A 20,000-nucleotide genomic window follows, 5' to 3' on the forward strand; every position below is an offset into this window, starting at 1 on the left:
CGGGACACGTGCGTCACGGGCAGGTGTTTGATCCTGGGTAGTAGGTTATGCATGACCATTTAGGGCTGGACAGTGTCGTGCACCATTAATGCACATTCCAACTTGTGTCCAGATATCTATAGGACTGGACTTTGTGTCTTCCATTCTAATGTTTACACAGGTTACTTATCCCATGAGGGATATCCCAAAAATTGAACAAGACCAAAACAAGGCAAATACCGACCATTCTTCTGGCGTTATGAAAATGTGCTGGGGGTTTTACATGCAAGGGATACATTGTCTGCAATCCTGCAACTGCCTAGGGTGACACTACCTACTACATATGCGTAATGGTCACTATGTGTAGATGTGGCTGCACCAAACCAGTAGGCCAAGTATGGCTGGATTTGGTGGACGTTCAGGTAAGGGAGCGGGTTGTGTGATGTGGAGGGGATGCTGGGTAGTCCATTATGCATCCAGGTGTGTTGCATTTGTTATGGTCAGTTCCATCAGGACCAATCTGTGGGTATGTGCCGGTGACATGTCTATACATTTGTATCGCACATTTCAATATTCATATGTTTGTGGGATTGTGTTCTACAGTATGGCCTGTCTGGTTTTATTGCAGCTATTTATACATGTTTTTGTGTTTCTTTCAGCTTTACCCACTGCTCCCTCATACACCTCCAGTTCATCTATTCTGCATACAACACAGTATCGCCTTGGAGGATTGTACCATTACCCATCCCCCCACACACACATATTCCTCACACCCCATACATCACTGCTTTGGTTGTTGGCCCATGACACGGCCAGAGTAACACATTGAATACCCTACATATGTCAGGTACCTGTATGGTTGTGTGGACTACCCTGCCATGTTTGCTTTCCACATGCTATACCTCACGCACATAGATACATGACCATACTTAACTTTCATTACATGGTTAGTATACCTGGGTACTACCCGTTCAACTGTGACACATCCTGACAAGTTCGGCTTGTACCGCTGATTTGCAGATTTTGGCAGACTGTTTTAATCATTGGTAGGATGCCACCTTTTCCTATGCTCAGGATGGGATATATTCCATACACATATCCGACTGTACTGGACAGCAGGTACCCACAGTCGACAGTACGGATAATACTGTTCCTTTCAGCCTACATGTTTCCTTATTGTTGTAGCTGTTTATATGCTCCTTCTGTTTCGTTTACATGCTTATTCTATTTCCTGTCACATTTAGTATGTGAAATACGGACATACCTTTTGTATGTGACTATTACATGCCTTGTGGGATATGATTCGGACATACAGTCACTAGATATGTACATTTATCGTGTATTTTGTTATGGACACATCTGCCCAGCTGTGTACCCTCCCTCACATTATGGGTCAGCTGGTGATCCTAACCATTGGGCTGGACGTACCTACTGGCGGCTCGCTAACATATGATGCGTTTCACTTCCACTTGGTATAGCTATCTATACTGCATTGGACTATGGGCACACGGTTTTCCATGTCATTTGTTTGCGGGATAGGGACCCGTTATTCCCTACCATGCATTTGTATTTGCTTCTTCATTTTGTGTTCGCAGGAACTTTCTTGCATGCTTTGCATAGGTTTCAGTATCCACGGACACTGACAGATGTGATTATTATCTTGCAACTTGTTATATGCATGCATTTTAGGTTGCACATCGACAGCTGGCATTTCCATGCCTCCGTGTGGTACTTCGACACGCCCTATGCACTCGCGCTCCTTTCCTGTGCACGTGGCTGTGGCGGCGGTGCATCTTCATTAATATGCATTTGGCGCTACTTCGCCATCTTCACACCACACTGTTGGCGCAAGCCTACTGCCGGCCTTGCGCTGAGCTTCATGAATCCCAGGGTATGTTTTTCACCTTGTTTATTTATGTGCCTATAAAGTACGTTCTTTGTATCTTTAGTCTTTATTTTATACAGGTGGTCATATATACATTTTCAGATATGTCTTTTTGTCTTACCTATATAAAAAGCAGAACATGATATACATTTGGCCAGATAAATAATATTCCTAGTATTACAGTTACCCCTCTTAAATTTTATATAAGTCTTACTTATATCATTCACTCTACATCCTTCATTTTCATTAATGGCTGAACACTGGTTGCATGACCCACATCTCCTAGTGGCTCCATTTTTATTACTACGTTTTGTATCTACTGTGCCATGTTGCAAAAGTTTTTTGATGTTCATACCCATCTTATGTACAAAACTAGGTCTCATACCCACTACCACTTTGACTTCATCATCCACTATTAATGTGTTCCAATATCTTGTAATAATACTTTTAATTTCATTAACATATGGTGACTACATCAAAGTACATACTTGATTGAAAGGACTGCTATGACTAACTACCTCCATTGCTTTAATATTATTCCTTTCAATACCCAAAATGGGTGGGTACTTTTTACCCCATTCCTTTTTGACATATTTAGAAACATCATTTAATAACCATCTAGGATACCCTCTATTGGCAAACATAGTGGTAATAAATTCAATTTCCTTTTCCATCACCTCTAATTTTGATGACATTCTCGCCACCCTTATGTATTGTCCTTTAAATATATTTTTCAACATATATTTTGGATGATTACTAGAATATTCCAAATATCCTTTAGGGAAAGTATCCTTCCGATATATTTCAGATTGGAATCCACTATTAGTGTGCCTAATAAAAGTGTCTAAGTATGATATCCCTTCATTGCTAATGTTGCATGTGAATTTTAAAAAAATCACTGGTGTGATTAATATATTCAATAAAATCTTTTATAGTTTCCTCCTAATGTAGGATGTTATGAGAAACATTATAGATATTCAGGCACTTGCACTTTAAATCTGAGAAAGGAAACTTGGCGCCAAAAAGTTTTTAAATGAATGAATTGTAACAGTGTTTATTGTCCTGAAGAAGTCTGCGTTCAGCAGATGAAAGCGCTTAATCTATTCTGTTACTAACAATTAATTTTAGATGTTCGGATATTAAAATGTTGTCTTGTTCAAGCCGTGGTTATCTCGCTACTTTTTTCAACATAGTAGATGGTGGGTTGCCATCCATTACTTGAAATTCAGGTGTTGTTCATCGATTGAGTTATGAGTTTGTCAGAAGCTATGGATAAAGTATGTGGAGAGGCAGAGGTTTCATTGGACAAGAAGGACCTTGTACTTTTAAGGTCCAAAGGGATGAGGTTTCCCGTTTGATAGAAGCTGTGGGGTGGATGCAGAACATTGTCGGTAATGTAATTTGTCTTGTTCAAGCCGTGGTTATCTCGTTACTTTTTTCAACATAGCAGACGGTGGGTTGCCACCCATAGCTACCATTGCAGTCTTTTGAAACAATTCTTCATTAAATTAGAAAAAATAATTACTTTCCAGGACAATATTTAAAAAATGAAAAACTAAATTCAAATTTCATAGGTAGGTACTAGGCTATTGGCCCTAGGGTCTATATAAGCCTAGCCAAAAAGGTACCCTGGCTTTCGCCACCCAAGAAAATTAATTTCCTGTGCCCCTGTCGAGCAGAGCCACAGAAGTGATCCATGAGGTGAATTTCCTATCTCCCGTCCGATCATTAAGATTTTTCTTGAAGCGTGCTAATGAGGAGCTTTTTTTGATATAGATAGGTAGTTTGTTCCAGTGTATAGGAAGTGGGAATCTATCCCTCCAGCATGTTCTGTTTATTGTGGTGGCAAGGTTTAGGTCCCTAGATCGTGTAGCTCAGAGGGATTGAGATTTCTTTAACTGGAGCATGTCCAACAGCTCTGGGTTTGACATAGCTTTGTAAGTTAGACAGAGATCGCCTCTGAGTAAGCGATATGCGATGGAGTAAAGCTGGAGTTTTTTGAGACGGTCTGTGTAGGGCATCTGTTTGAGGCCGGTAATCCTCTTTGTGAGGTATTTCTGTGGCCTTACTAGTTGTAGATGTCTTGTGAGGTACATACCTAAAGGGGCATTGTACTCTATAATGGGTCTAATGAGTGACAAGTAGAGGGGCACAATGACCTCTTTTTTCCTGGATGAGAAACCTTTTGTGATGAGGTGTGCCACGTAGAAGGATTTCTTGACTACTGTGGTGATGTGATTATCAAGGGAGAGATTACTGTCCACCTGTGTCCCAAGGTCTCTTATCACCATTCGGTGTTAAGTAGACTACCGCCTATGTGGTAGCTCATGGGTACAGAGTTTTTACCAAATGGGATGACAATGCACATTTTGGCATTGAGCCTGAGGCCATGGCTTTGACACCAGGCATCTGTCTCAGTGAGGCCCTTTTGTAGGATGTCCACATCATTAGGAGTTTCAATTATGGCTCCTAGTTTGCAGTCATCTGCAAACTTCATTAGCCAAAGGCCTTCTGATTAGCCTGTACTTCTGAGAAGTAGATACCAACAGGAGAGGACCCAGGACTGAACCCTGTGGTATTCCACTTGTCACTGTTCTGAAGCCGGATTTGGAGTCTGCTACTTTCACTGTTTGGGCTCTGTCAGTGAGCCAGTTGACAACCCATCTTGTGACATAGGGATTTATACCTAGTTTAGTGAGTTTATCTATCATTCCAGAGTGGGGGATGGTGTAAAAAGCCTTGCGAGATCTAGATAGGCTCTGTGAATCACCTTACCCTCATCTACGGCTTTGGTTACCGCTTCAAAGAAGTCTGTCAGGTTTAGGAGACATGATCTGCCTTTTACAAACCAGAACTGGGTGGGGTCCAGAGTTTGGAGATTACCAATGTCATTGTTTATAACTTCCATGATGATAAGTTCCATAGCCTTGCAGACCAGACTCATCAGGCTAATGGGGTAGTAGCTCCCAGGGTCAGTGGTGGCTCCCCCTTTATGGAGTGGAATAATCATCACTGTGCACCATTCAGTGGGCACAAAGCCTGAAGTGAGGCTATGATTGAACATGGTACTTAGGTGGGCTGCCAATTCGTTCTGTAGTTCATGTAGAATGCAGCCTGGTATGTTGTCAGGTCCCATGGATGCTGTGTTCTTGACTTTGGAGAGTGTGGTTTTTATCTGTGCAGCCGTGATTACAGGAACTTTGCATTCTTCCAGTATAGAGATGGGCTCTTTAGGGGGTGAGAGGGGCGTAAAGTTAGCACTGAACCTATCTGCCAGGATGTTGGCAATATCAGTTGGTTCTGTATATTTAGTGCCATTGTGCTGTAACTCACAGCAGATCTGAGTGTTGCCATTGAGATTCTTGACATAGCTATAGAATGCTATAGAATGTGGTTGTCTTTAGAATCAGTGGCAATTTTGTTTTCATAACTAGCTTTGGAGGATTTTATGAGGGATCTCAGTTTTTACTGAGGCTGACCAGGGAGTTCCTCCAATCATGGGATTTTAATCTTTTTTGCAACAGTTTCTTTCTTCTGTTGTAGAGTTTGTTTGAGGTAGGGGACCACCAGATTGGCTTCCTTTTTTTGGAGGCTAGCATCTTAGTTCTGTTATAGATTGCACAATCCATGTACTTGTGTAAGTGCTTATAAAGTGCATTTGTGTAGGATTCAGCAGTCGTATCTTTATTGTCCGTCTGCATGGGTGTCTTGATTTTTGCCACTTCTGTCTTAAGAAGCGTGAAGTTGGCTTTGGAGAAAGTTTTTACAGTGGTTTCCCTAATGGGAGGTGGGGGTGGGATGTGGTTGTCTAGGGTGATTAGCTTGTGGTTGCATCTGACCAATGAGGAATTGACCTCTGGTGTGGAACACTAGTTGCCCATGTTGGTAATGACCAGGCTAGGATATTGCTGCCCTTGGTGGGGGTGTGGATCAGTTGATACAAGGCATTGAAATTTATGAATTTCAACATTAACTGAATGACCTTTGTTAACATAGTAAATAACATATTTTATATCAGTGTCCTGATGTAAAGAGATTTAATGTCAAAAGTGAAAATCGTCTAGTTCATATCAAACCTAACATTCATGAGTTTAAAAATAAAATCAAAATAATATTTTATAATTGAGGAATCTGTATTCAGCACTGGTTTAAAAAATGTTTAACCACCAAAGCTAAGTGCTCAGTCCTAGAGGCTTTGATACTAATAGTTTAGCTAAAAGGGAGATTAGACACATCCAAATGAATTTTTTGTACAAGAGAAATGTTGAGGAATAACACGATCCAGAGTGCAGCAAAACAGAAATATCTCTTCTGTTATAGCACCATTGTGCAACATTAGCCCCCTGCCCACCTTAATAATGTCTGTTAGCCCCATCCCTAACCTTTCCTTTTGTTATTTTACAGGAGGTTTAAGATATTACACAGTGAAAACTATGTAAATTGGCTGAGTTTTCTTGCAATTTGTGCTGAATGGTTTGTCTGTGTCAACTTTTGCCTTTTGACTTGGAATAATTTTGCAACACCTTAATATTTATAGACATTAGGCTTGATTTGGAGCTAGGTGTTTCTAAAGTATAGTCAAACGATTTACTTATACTGTGCTGATGAGGTCACTAACACAGCTGAAACCTGCATGTCCATAATTAGTGATGTTTAGCTTTATTGGACCAAATATACTTATAAAAGTTTAAAAAGTAAAACGTCATTGACATTCAGAAGCCATACAGCTGAAACACTGTATGCGCTTAAAAGGCCATTTGCATACACTTGATTGGCTTCCACTACAGGAAGTTTAAGGTACTACACAGTACAAGCTCTAGCTTGGCTGAGTTTTTCTTGCAGTTTTTACTGAATGGTTTGTCTGTGTGACCTTTTTACCATTTGGATTGGAAGTTATTTGGGATATTTTGCAGGCACCTTAATGTTTAAGAACACCAGTCTTGATTTGAACCTAGGTGTTTCTAAAGTATAACTAAGCAATCCACTTATGTTGTGCTGATGAATCATAAAGGCCAAAACATGCATGTCCATAGCTAGAGGGGTTTAGCTTTAGTGGCCTAAATACACCCATAAAGGTTTAAAAAATAAAAAGTCATGGGTATTTAGAACCCATGTTGCTAAAACACAGTACATCCTGAATGGGTTATTTACATATGTCCAATGGGCCTCTATTACAAAAGGTTAAGGTATTACAGAGTGAAAGTTATAGTTTATATCAAGAACCAGGGAAAGAGCCAAAAACAATAAGTAACAAAGGTCCCAATACTCCCAAAACAGGGATCTTTTTATCAAATATTAATAGTGTTAATTTTTACAAGATGATAAGAGTAAGAGAACTTTAATTAAAATGCATCTGTGAAGTGAAAAAAAAAGTGTGTGACTTTAAAAAGTGCCATTATTTGTGGGCTGTATACCACTACCTTTTCTCAAACATCACTGATTTTGGCAGGTGCAGTGATGAGTGTAACAGACTATGATTTGCTTGTTGAGCATGCCTTCCGGTTGGCTAACTGTAAGAAATAGATGCTTTGTATTGGCTGTAGAGCTTTTCTCTCATTGTTCCTTTAATGAGCAGTAGCATGTTGTGAATAAAGACTACACAATGCAATATGCTTACATAGTGGAAATCAACACTGAGCATATTTATAGAATGAACCCAAATGGACTGTATTTTTCTGTTACACTATTAAAGGGCATTAGAATTTGTATCAAAAGAAAATGGAAATACAATTACAAGGAGACAGAGTATGCATAATATTTTTAGGAATACACTTCAAATGGAGCTAATATTGACAGCTTCCACTCACATAAAATAAATGCTGCCTATGGAATTCTCTCATTGAGTTATTTATTAAGTTTTGTAATCAGATCACCTGTAACCTGCTTATTTTTTTACCATTCATGCACATATCAAATCTATCACTATCTTCTTTACCTTATGGAAACACATATTTGTTTTTTTTTTCAATATTTAGGCACCCTGCAACTCTAAAACTATCAGTCACAGTGTTTTTTGACTGGCGCCCATACCTTTAAACAAACCACTGTTTTGACTTTTTAGCGTGTTCTTGATTCTAGCTAAGAATCTTGCTCTGTATGCTTTGCACATTTTGTTTTCATAATGTTAGCAGGTAGACTTTCAATTAACTTAGTTTTTGATTAGCTAAAACTGGTAAATCTTATTCAAACTGTTGTGCTTTGCAATGTCTTAGTGAAAACCGTATCTAATATCCCTGCATTTGTTTAAGTCATTACACATTTACTGATATTTGTTCAAATGATTATGTAATATCCTTGCCTTTGGTCCTGTAACATCTCTGCATTTGTCATGCTCCCCTGATTGGGTGAAGGCTAAAAATTATACTCAGACGAGCCTACTTACCCAGTGAAAAAATAAAAAGTACGTCTGTCATTGTCCAGAACAGCAGAATAGCTTAGCAATAAGATGTTTTTAACTAGCATTATTATTTGAATGCCAAAAGGAAAACATACATTTCCATGTTCTTTATACGGTCATCTTTACTCTAAGCTCACTTTCAAAAATAGCAATAAAATTATGGGCTTTTCAGGCTAATGCATGAGAAATTCAGAATAACTTGCTCCACTTAATAAATTAATCTGTCCTAAAATTAATCTGGTAGTTCTGCAAAACAGCTGTTTCTTACAAAGTGTTTTCTGATATATTTACCGTACCAATGATACTGCTGAGTGTCTTTCACTTACCTATTGATGACTTTATCACTCTTGAGAATGACCCAGTACTTCTGTAAAGAAAGAAATGTTATACTTAAGTGAAAAAAGAGACTTGGACTTATCTGTATTACTATTTGTAAGCATACCATAGATAGCTACATTGCAATTAATGGATGCAATAATGATAAGAACATTTTTCATGCTGTAATATTTTGAACACTGCATTCTGAAATTAGACTTCAGTGTAGATTATATTGCAGTATATAGTGACATCAAAGGTTTGTCTCTCACATGCATCTTGTGATGTCTCTAGCACATGTGCATGTGTGTATGTCTAGTTAAGGCAATATACAGACAAGAAGCTAAATCTTCTATACAAGGCACTTATTTTGCAGGATGTGTCTAAGTGACAGTAGAGAGCTATGCTATGTGCAATAAGATTTCTTCATCCTTTGGAACATCCCTTGATACTAACGTGCAACATCAGTGTGAATCAGGCTAAGTTACCCTGAAAGCTTGATGTCTACACTATAGTGCAGAATAAGAGATCTAAAAAGACTGTTATCTATGCTATGGCATTTAAATATAAATATCATCCTCTATGCCTTCCATCATGTCACTCCAGTTATGTCATCACATGACATTCATTGAAATGCATTGTAAAGATGTTCTCCTACTCAAAATGTGGAACTGATTTCCACTAAACCTTAAGTCCTTATCCAGTTTTCACCAGCTTGCATCTCAACTGAATCACTTAGTAGAAATTTCATATGGAGCTGTTAGTACAGATGAATTTTGTCTTTAATCTAATTTAACTGGGAAATACAGTTCTCTGACTTATGAAGGTAATTTTTGTGAGTGTTAAAATATGTCATGTGTTTTATTGAATAACATTGTATTGTAATACTGTACAACTCCAGCTGTATTACTTTTTGTTACATAACAGGTTCATAGCTATATAGTGGGCCTTGGGTCATGTCTACATACAGTACATTAAATAAAAAGAGAAAAAAAATACACAGGGGAACAGGAATTTTATCGTAATTTCAGTTTTATTTGCTCTCTCATCTGTATTGGTGTTGAAGATTTCCTTGAGAACTGTACAGTATTGGCAAGCAAAAATGTTAATGTATGCATGTGTATGTGTGTGTGTGTGTGTGTGTGTGTGTGTATCTGTGTGTGTTAAAAGTGCCTGTGCAACTTCACTGCATGGGTTCATAAGGGGAACACTAGCACTAGGTGTGTTACTGTTTGATTCAGATACATAATAAAAAGCCTCTAATGAAATGTTGCTCATAGCAGCTTTATCATGTCTATGAATCACAGAATATCTATCACACTACTTGGCACAGAGGCATTGCCTACATAGCACTGCTGGTGATATGTGCCTCAGTCATTATCTTATGACAGGAAGAGGACAGTTCTAGCTAGCTAATACTCTTAATAAAGCAGGCAGAAGTTGCATTACTGAACATTTTGATCAAGAAATAGAGGTGAAAGGATTCAGAAGTACTTATAATGGTTTTTCTATTTACAACTTTAGTAATGTCCCCTTAGTTAAGGAACATTTCAACCTTTTAGGGAAGGGACTTAAATTTATCCCTTATGTTAAAGGGGATTTAACAAAAACATTTCTGGATATTAAATTGTTTTTGAGGAAAGTAAATTTAGAAATGTTATTTTCAAAAAATAATATAAAAAATACAGTTAATACTAATCAAGGTTTAATAAGGAAAACTACTTTCAACCCCCCCATGCATCCACAGTTAAAAAACTTGGAGGGTGTTTTGGAAAAAGAAATTAGGGACTCCCAAAAGAGAATCAAACTTAAGATGAACCTTAGTAGGGAAGAGAACAAAATTTTGGATGAATTAAAATCTAACTTTGATGTGAGAATTATGAAACCGGATAAGGGAGGGGGGATTGTAATTATGGACATTATATAGTATGAGGGGAAAATGAACCAAATACTTAGGGATGAAATTAAATATACTTGCATTTCTAAGAATGAAGTGAATTTGGCCTATAATAGAATAGATATGGAATTAGAAGATATGGTCCATGAAGGTACCATTGATAAAAAGATGTATACATATTTGAAGGTTGAAAAAACAAAAATCCCAATAATATTTGGAATCCCCAAGATCCACAAAAATTCTGAGGACCCCTCACTCAGACCAATAGTATCTGCTGATGGCTCGAAAACATTGCCTTTAGCAAAATATGTAGATACTAAAACAAAACATATTTGGGTTAACAAGAAAGTTATACTTAAGGATTCTTGGGACCTACTAAGAGAAATTACTCCAAATTTATACACTGAAAATTTACTATTTGTCACTATAGACATAGTTGGCCTATTTTCCTCCATACCTTATGTGACAGGAATGAAAATGTTTGAGGACATTGTGTTTCAAGATAAAGATTTAACCCACAGAGAAAAGGTAGTGAGCACAGGACTTATGGAAATGGTCCTGAAAAATAATTTTCTGATTTTCAATGGAGAATTTTTCAACAAATCCAAGGGGTGGTCATGGGTGCAGCCTGTGCCCCTACCTTTGCAAAATTAGTTTTAGCTAAGTGGGAGGAAACATATGTCCTGGATTCCAACTTTAATTCCTGTTGGACTCTATATAATAGGTTTTTAGATGATATAGTTATTTTTTGGACGGGGGTAATCAAAAATTTGAAGAATTCATGGAGTATATCAGTAAGACTACAGATTTCCTTAAATTTACTTACAAAACATCGTATGATAATTTACAATATTTGGACCTAGAAATATATAAAGTAAACAATACATTAGAAACTAGGGTCCATAGGAAATCTACTTTTTGTAATTCTTTCCTTCACTATAATATGCACATCCTGCACATTGTAAGAGGAACATAGTGAAAGGACAATTCGTTAGGGGGTCGTGTATGACTAGTATGAATAGTGATTTTATTAATGAGTGTAATTTATTGGAGAAAATGTTCATAGAAAGGGGGTACCCTAAGGACTTTGTTAAAAACATTAGATCTGAAGTGGAAAATGGGAGGATTAACAAATTTAAGCCAATTAAGGGGATTATGAAATTCAATTAAAATAATGAAAGTGAAAACAAAGATATAAATAGTAACGGTGATTTTCAACAAGCACTTGTTTTAGAATATAATGCAATAAATTATAACATAAAAACAATTTTTCAGAAAGAATGGGAACGATTTGTTTCCTTCACAGATTTAGAGGACATATCTAGAATAACATCTAAAGTGGTTTTTAAAAACTCAAGTAGTATAAAGGATATTTTAGAAAATAAGAATAAAAATAATAAAAGAAATCTGTGTATAGGAAATGGAAGGAAATTAGGTACCTATAAATGTGGACGGTGCAACCAATATGAATACATCATAAATGAGGAAAAAATTTTCCTAGAAAGTAGAGAAAGATGGGTAATAAGTAAAGGGTATTATAACTGTGAGTCTAAGAGGTTAGTATATCTTGCCATTTGTCAGAAATGTAATTCCTTCTACGTGGGCAAAACAGAGAGAACCTTAAAGAGGAGAATATACAAACATATTTATGATATATCAAAAGGGAAAGAAACAAACATACTATTTAAGCATTCAAAAGTGTGCGAGGGTTATAAATTCCTCTTTTTTGTCCTGGAACAAATTAAAAATGATATCAGGGGTGGCCCATGGGAAGAGAAAATAGGGTGTAAGGAGTTATGGTGGCAAGTAACTTTAGAATCAGGTAAAACCCCAGGCTTAAATGATTACCTGTTTATATTACCACTTTTAAAATTAAGGTCTGCTAAATTGTGAAAGAAAATAAGACGTATGTAATACTTTGGTATGACAGAAGGTGGCACTGTTGCTTGAGAAAATGCAGGATTCAAAAGGAATTAATTAAACATCCTTTTTTACAAAAAGATATTCATTCTCCTATGTTTTATAGTATTTTAGATGTATAAAAGGCTTTTTATGGTAATTTTTGGGGAATATTGGAGGAAAGTATATATGTGATTTGTATTTAATAAAGTTTTACATATATATTTTTTTAAATATGGTAACATTCACGAGCGGAAAGGAAAGTACACATGTTTAATATTCATGAGCCCAAATGTAAGATTATTTGTCTGTTTAAATAAAATGAGGGAATTTTATTGGTTTAGTGTTTTTAGAATCAGTATAAATATAATCAAAGAATTTTGATAGAGCATCTGATGAAGTCCAATGAATGAGGACGAAAACGCATGGTGGAACATAAGGCATTAATGGTGTATGTGCATTGGCGGTGGAATAATAAAAAAATTCTTTTTAACTGGTCTGAAGCAAGTTTGTAGTTACTCTCCAAGTTATCTGCACTCCTGTTTTTGGTATTACTGAAAATAAACCTCTGACATCTCATTAAATCCTTAGAATTATGACATTTGGTTAATTGGTAAGTTAGGAGCAGTAAAACAGAATAATGTCAATGAAAACTGATAAAATTATATAAAGTAAAACTGGTTTCCCTTTTAGTAATAACATGCAATTAATAGAAATGTATATATAATTTGGTAGAACTGTTTTTGTTTCACAGTAACAGAGGTTGGGTAAAACTGCTTTCTATCATAGTAACAGTGTGATATTTTTAGAAACAGCATGTAACACAGCATCTGAAAGTACAGAAAAGAAATATGCTGTAAACAAGTATAATTAGCTTAACAGAATGCGCTTGTGTGGAACAAAATTTTATTTATGTAACGGGAAAGTCCAACATGGAATGAAGCCAATTTTCAGCAGAGGTCCAGGGAGAAACACTCCAGACGCATGTCTTTTTAATGTGGGAGGAAACCGATGTACCCAGAGAAAACCGACAAATGCAGGGAGGGCATGCAGACTCCACACAGAAGACACTCTAGCCTAGAATTGAACTGGAGAACCTCTTTCTGTGAGGCAACAACATTACTAATGTACAACTGTGCTGTCCAGTATTATACTTCTGAATGTTTTTGTAACAAATGGTATTGACAATAGAGGCTTGTTGAAATATCATACACAGTTGAATATATACCGATATTGAAGACAATAAACCTGCTAAAGGGAAATGGCTAACACAGCAGAAGAAATTACATAATATATTATCAATGAAAGAACATTTCAGTCTGCTGAGGAACTGGTTTACTCCGAATGATATAAGGATGCAAACAAAGAATGCTTCAATACAGGAAAAATGTTTTATCAAGGATGAAGTTTGAAACTAGATAAAGGTGACTGTAAAGAACTGTCTGGTGGCCATTTTGTAATTTGAGTCATCTGAAGAAGTGCAGTATATCTGACAGTAACCTGTGTTATAAAGAAAATGTAAAAAATCTTAATGATAATGCTTGGTCGGCTTGTTTCAATAAACCTTTCAATAAATATGAGTATACAGTTGTACAGTATCTTAGTCTGTGTAAACAAAAAATCAGTTATTTACTAAGTGTGTCATGTCAAGAGCAGGCACTTTTTCAGAGTATTTTCCATTAGTACACTTGATAAACTGTTATTCAGTTCCCCTGATTTAAATCTGTTCCCCTTTATCTGGGGGAAAACTTGTAGCACACATACCAAATTACTCCTAAAAAACAGTAACAATAACAATAGCAATGTGTTTGCTCCTTGACAGAAAATATCTTAGTATCATATCACCCAGCATATTTGATTACTATTATTATGATCACCAAGTACAAGATCTGGGTCAGTTGTACTATCCAGATGTATATCACAGCAGCCTTCCACCTAGAGTTATTCACAAGATTAATTATTTTGCAAATCTGAGCCATGAGTCAGTTTTTAACGTTATAGAAGCTAAGTGTGTGATGTTAACTAATCACACTTAAAATTTCTTGGGGAATAACGATGTCCATAGATGAAGATGAGCCTTGGTATTTATGAACACATGGCACAGATGCAAAAAATCATCTTTTGCTTTGTACTTTGTAGACTGCCAGGGACTACCGTGGTTCATAGATGGGGAGCACACCTTTCCCTTCCCGTGTTCCTGAATGTTATACAGGAGCACCTGATATGTTTTAGTATTCCAGATTCTTCTATAATCAGGAGAATCCAGATGTGTTGGAGTAAGTGCTACCTGTCAGCACTAAAGAGATCACCATCTTAAGGCTGCCAGGATGCCTTGCCAAGTGGCTATATGCGGGTGCTTTCTAAGGCATTCTTTCAAACGTTATGCTGCCTTACTTCAGCAGACTATGTCCCTCTGTCTTGACTATGATTCATGAACAATTTGCAGTCAGTTGTCATGGTGGCAGACTGGGTTGCATTACTACATTATTATGATTGGGAAGATCTGGTACTGTGTGTGTGTGCTGCTATTGGTGGATTATGTCAGCATCACTATCTGAGGGCAGGTCATGTTTGATTGTAGTAGCAGAAATATCTATACTGCAGGGAACTCTGTAACTAGCATAGCTTCTTTTCCTGCCATGCATTGGTGGTGTAGAATGTAATTTTTCAGCACACATGTATTGCTTTGTACTGTATGCTGAGCATCATGCCAACAGGAGAAGGTGATGGCTGAAATACCAAGCAAAGCACCATTGTGCAGTCTGCAGTTTTTGTCTAGGAGGTTACGCAACCATGATTAGCCAGTACCACAATGGTATTGGCCTATGGAATGGTATACAAGCAGGGTATGGGCTCATTACTATAAGGAATTAGTGAGTGAAGCCTTACACTAACACAGTAGAGTGGGACTGCACAGCTGATCTTGTGCAGTCTTGTTTTATCATGTACTATTTTTTTATGAATTGAACAAGGCATTGCACACCACAGCGCACATAGTTAATGAACAGAACACCTAATCTTACCCACCTTAACATCATTAATCTAGTATGGAATAGGATAGGTGGTAAAGTGAATCATTTGTGTTAGTAAAGGAGCGGGAAATGACAAAGTATGAAAGTTTGTGGGATTCCCTCAGTCAGGATCCTCTCAGCATTTACATGGTTGCAATTCCTAACTGGTCATGCCCTACTTTATCCAACAATATGACGCAGTGCAATCACCACTGTCAAGTGTCCTTTGAAATCCAAGTTTCTGACATCTACTTGGCAAATTTTCTAATTTCAAAAATTAAATTAACTATAAAGTGACAGTTTGAAGACTATTATATGAATGTTGGCCAATCTGAAACATATTAAGATATTCATGTTCTTCTTTAGTCTCTTATTTATCAAAATACAAATAACTGTAACTGTGTTAGACAGTATAATATTAGCTTTGGTTGCATCAGGCCTAAACCTTTTACCCCTAAAATGGATTTAACAAAAATTTTTTTTTTTCATTTGTTAGGTGAACTTCTTTTGTCTCTTAAGTTCTAAATGAGAATGTTAAACAGTGACTCAGCTATCTGATTACCTTAATTCCTTTTCTATTACTCATGTTGTCAGGTAAGGTGAGTCTTCTGATCAGCAAAGATGTCATACTGCTTCAGAAAGTCCCTAATTATACCTCACTGGAATTTAAAGCATGTTACTTTTTCTCAAATATACGTTATTCTCCAAGTTCTTTCTGTGTATGTCGTTACTATCTCTGAGCAATCCTGTCCAGCTACCACATAGGATTAGGATTAGACATTTTATCACTACTAAAATGGATTATACTTAACCATAGCAGTTATTAGACACTTGCTTTTGTATGACTTTAATATCCTCCTTTTTCATAACTGCAACTGTGAGTATATGACAGCGACTCAGTCAACACTATCTTTTAAGGGTTGAAACAGTGACTCTGAATCTTCAAAATGGCATCCCACATGAGATCTTTATTTCTCTGATTTACTGTTATCTGAATTTACTTTACTGTGCAGAAAAGAAGGTTCTCCCTTTGCAGCAGCCACCTATTTTTCAACAAAAGTCCCTCTTTCAGTTCTTTTTCTCAAGTGTCATCTGTTTTACAGAACTACTGCCACTGAACAAAATCTGTGTACAGACTACATGAATATAAGTGATTTTTAGTAATGCAGACACTTACTTATTGCTTAGAAAGTTAGCAGTTGCCTCTTTAACTTTGGTTGATATCATGCCACATACTGCTGACATGAGTGAAGCCTTTGACATAACCCAGCTGCCATTGGCACCATCCACCTGTGATAACACTGAGGCAATGTACTGCAGGATTATCTAGTCAGTGCTAGGGAAGTAATGGTGTGACTTCTCATTCTGTCTTATATAGTGTTGCAATGGCATAAAAGGGTATGAGACCTCATATGATGTTCACTACCCATCAAATGCCATGATTTTAAAGTTTAGTAGGTCCTTTTTCTCACACATTTATCAACTACCTTTTTGAAAGAATCCAGATTTGTTTTTACCATCCTAACATTTAAAAGCAGCATATTCCACCTTTCCCTGTTCTGGAATAAAAAAAAAATCTTCCCAATTTTGTGTCTGTATTGTTCAGTTTTATTAAAAACATATTATATCTGGATGAATGTTCACACATCAAACTGAAAATGTTGTTTTTTAAACTTTTATATATCCAAATTAGATCTCCTCTAAACAGTCTGTAACAGCGTGAAAACAAATTAAGTTTCTTTAATTGTTCCCCATATTGTAAGTTTTTATCTCTTTTTATTCTGCTTGTGAGAAATGTCTGCAATCGTTTCCAGTCTAACAATATAATTCCAAGAATTGATAGAAAAACAAGCTCCATTCTTTATAATAAGTTTAATTGTAGATTTATAGATTTCAAACAAAATTTTAAAGCCCTAGATGTTATGGTTCTTAATGTATTCAGTACAACAAAACATTTTTATTATATTATTCACACTTGTACCCAAATCTACAGATTTGTCACTTTCCTTAATTAAAGTACAATCAAGAGAATATGGAAACCTAGAGCTTGGTTTCCCAAGGGGAAAACTACATTTGTTTGTTTAATTGAACATTATTTAGTTGCAGCCCTCCAACCAGTGTATCTAGCTGACTTTGGAGTTTCCGCTGGTCAGATACTGAGCATGCAAAGTCACATTGTCTGCAAATATACCAATCAAGCAGTTTGTTAACTCTGTTGTAAAGAATGTGTTCACATTCATTTTAAGAAAACAATGGCAAAATGCAGACCCACTCAACTGCTGCACTATCAAAACTGCATTTGATTACTGCGCTTTTTTGTGTGGGGACAAAGCGACCCAGGGTTGCCAGATTTCCAGCCCCCCAGGTAGGGACAAAAAAAAAAGAAGGTCTCTCACGGCAAGTGAAGACCAAAAAAAAAAGATCTTTAATGCGGAACACAGTTCCACATTAAAGAACAGTAGCTCAGTAGCTCTGCACTAAACACAAAGCTTCTCGTGTTTAATGCATTGCAGTACCGCATTCAACACAAGTAGCTCCGTGTTTAGCGATTTTTGATTGGCCCATATACCGACATATGAGCCAATCAAAAATCGCTAAACACGGAGCTTCTCGTGTTTAAGAAGCTCCGTGTTTAGCAATTTTTGATTGGCCCATATGCCAGGTATACAGGACAATCAAAAAAAAAAAAAAAAACAAACAAAGTGGAGGCTGGCCGGGATTTAAACCAGCAGGGCGGAACTCGGGATCAGGCTGCTGATCTCGGGACAGTCCCGCCCAAATAGGGACGTCTGGCAACCCTGAAGCGGCCTCCACATCCAAACAGAGTATAATCCTCCCATCCCCTCTCTGATATGCTACTATTATAACAAACTACATGAGGGTTAGAAGAAATATCTCTCAAAGCATCCAGTGTTGATCAACTGACATTTTCAAAAAAAAATGGCTGAAAATTCAGATTTTTAACAGTTGGCTATTGATAAAAAGATAATATTTTGCTCCTTTTTGCAGAACTAACCAGGTACACTCAGCATCCCTTCCCCAAATACTGTGACAGCTGTTACTGTTTGCATCTTTATGACTTTCTCACACTTGCAGCCTCACTGCTCCTGTTTCCTCATTTTCACAACCAGTTCTACAAAGTCATCAGAACAGTCTCTCCATCCCACACACAAGCACACACATGCACTCAGTAGAATTCTCTTAAAACTGGGCAGAACAACATTATGTGCTCCAAGTGACTATTCTTTGTTTTTTCACAATTCAAAGAGAAAGTGAGTAAATTTTTCTATATTTATGCTGTCACTATACACTCCAGGCAATGCTTTCTTCCTAGCTAATATCCTCATTTCAACATCTATTTACTAATCTGCCACTACACCTGAACTACCTTAATGCTATCAGCTGTTTGATACCTGCAGTATAAATTGTAGTTGGCTGGGCACTGCACAGTATTCTGCCTCACCTGTGATCATGCTACTGTAAAAGGAATAACTTTCAGCAAACATTGTACAATGGGGGTGGGAGGCAGCAATATTGTATTAAGTGGCTACACCTGGTACTTTCAGTGCCTAGAAAACATGAATGCTAAAGAGATGTATGCAGAGTCATAGTTTTATGACATACTTTGCCCACTCTTGAGTTCAAGCAATCACACAGAGTGGTACCTGTTGTTTGCAGGAAACATGCAGGCAAATGTGATTGTGTGTGTGTGTGTGTGTGTGTGTGTGTGTGTGTGTGTGTGTGTGTGTGTGTGTGTGTGTGTGTGTGTGTGTGTGTGTGTGTGTGTGTGTGTGTGTGTGTGTGTGTGTGTGTGTGTGTGTGTGTGTGTGTGTGTGTGTGTGTGTGTGTGTGTGTGTGTGTGTGCATATGCACAGCAATGTGTATAGCTTGCTCATGCTGTGTGCCCTATGCATGTGTTCAGTTGCCCACCAAGCAGCTATAGTGCCGGCCACTGATAGGTAGGGTGCATAGCCTACACCTTCTTTGAACTCAGACACATGCACACACACACACACACACACACACACACACACACACACACACACACACACACACACACTTTTCTATTCAGATATGCATATGCTTGTGTCTGTGTATGTGTGTAGATTTTGTGTACGTTTGAGTATGTATGTGCATGTGTGGTGCATATACATATATACATTTTATGCTCAGTTTGTGTGTGTGTGTGTGTGTGTGTGTGTGTGTGTGTGTGTGTGTGTGTGTGTACATGTATACATTTTATGCACATGTGTGTGTGCGTGTTGTGCGCGTGTATACGTATATACATTTTGTGCACATCTAACTCACGAAACAGGCATTCTCTTCAAGCAACCATATCTGTAGGTAAATTCCTCTTTTCACTACTGTACTATCGCTACTGAAGGAAAAAGAGAACAGACACCTGATTTGATTATTCCTGAGTGTAGATTGTACTGATGCAGTGTCAACGTCTGCACCATAAGATCATTGGACAAGGTTATGGAGAGTAGCTCCTTTGAAAGTTTCAGAGTGGGAAATACTTAAGTAAGAGAGCGCACACAGCTATAATAAGTATATGCTACATGGCACACTTTAAGTGGCCTAAATTTATGAAGGGAGAGAAAAAAAAAAGCATCA

General features: G+C 37.3%; 1 protein-coding gene across 1 annotated transcript in view; it reads right to left on the reverse strand.

Moving 5' to 3' along the window:
• The window catches only part of P3H2 (prolyl 3-hydroxylase 2), a 1,547,814-nt gene that overhangs the window by 390,840 nt on the left and 1,136,974 nt on the right, over positions 1–20,000 (reverse strand). The window contains exon 7 of the mRNA XM_044070221.1: positions 8,588–8,628. Coding sequence (XP_043926156.1) covers positions 8,588–8,628 — 41 coding nt within the window. The remainder of the gene's footprint in view (positions 1–8,587; positions 8,629–20,000) is intronic.

Source organism: Protopterus annectens, chromosome 4.part1, assembly GCF_019279795.1.
Source record: "Protopterus annectens isolate FY-2018-M chromosome 4.part1, PAN1.0, whole genome shotgun sequence".
Lineage (NCBI taxonomy): Eukaryota > Metazoa > Chordata > Ceratodontiformes > Protopteridae > Protopterus > Protopterus annectens.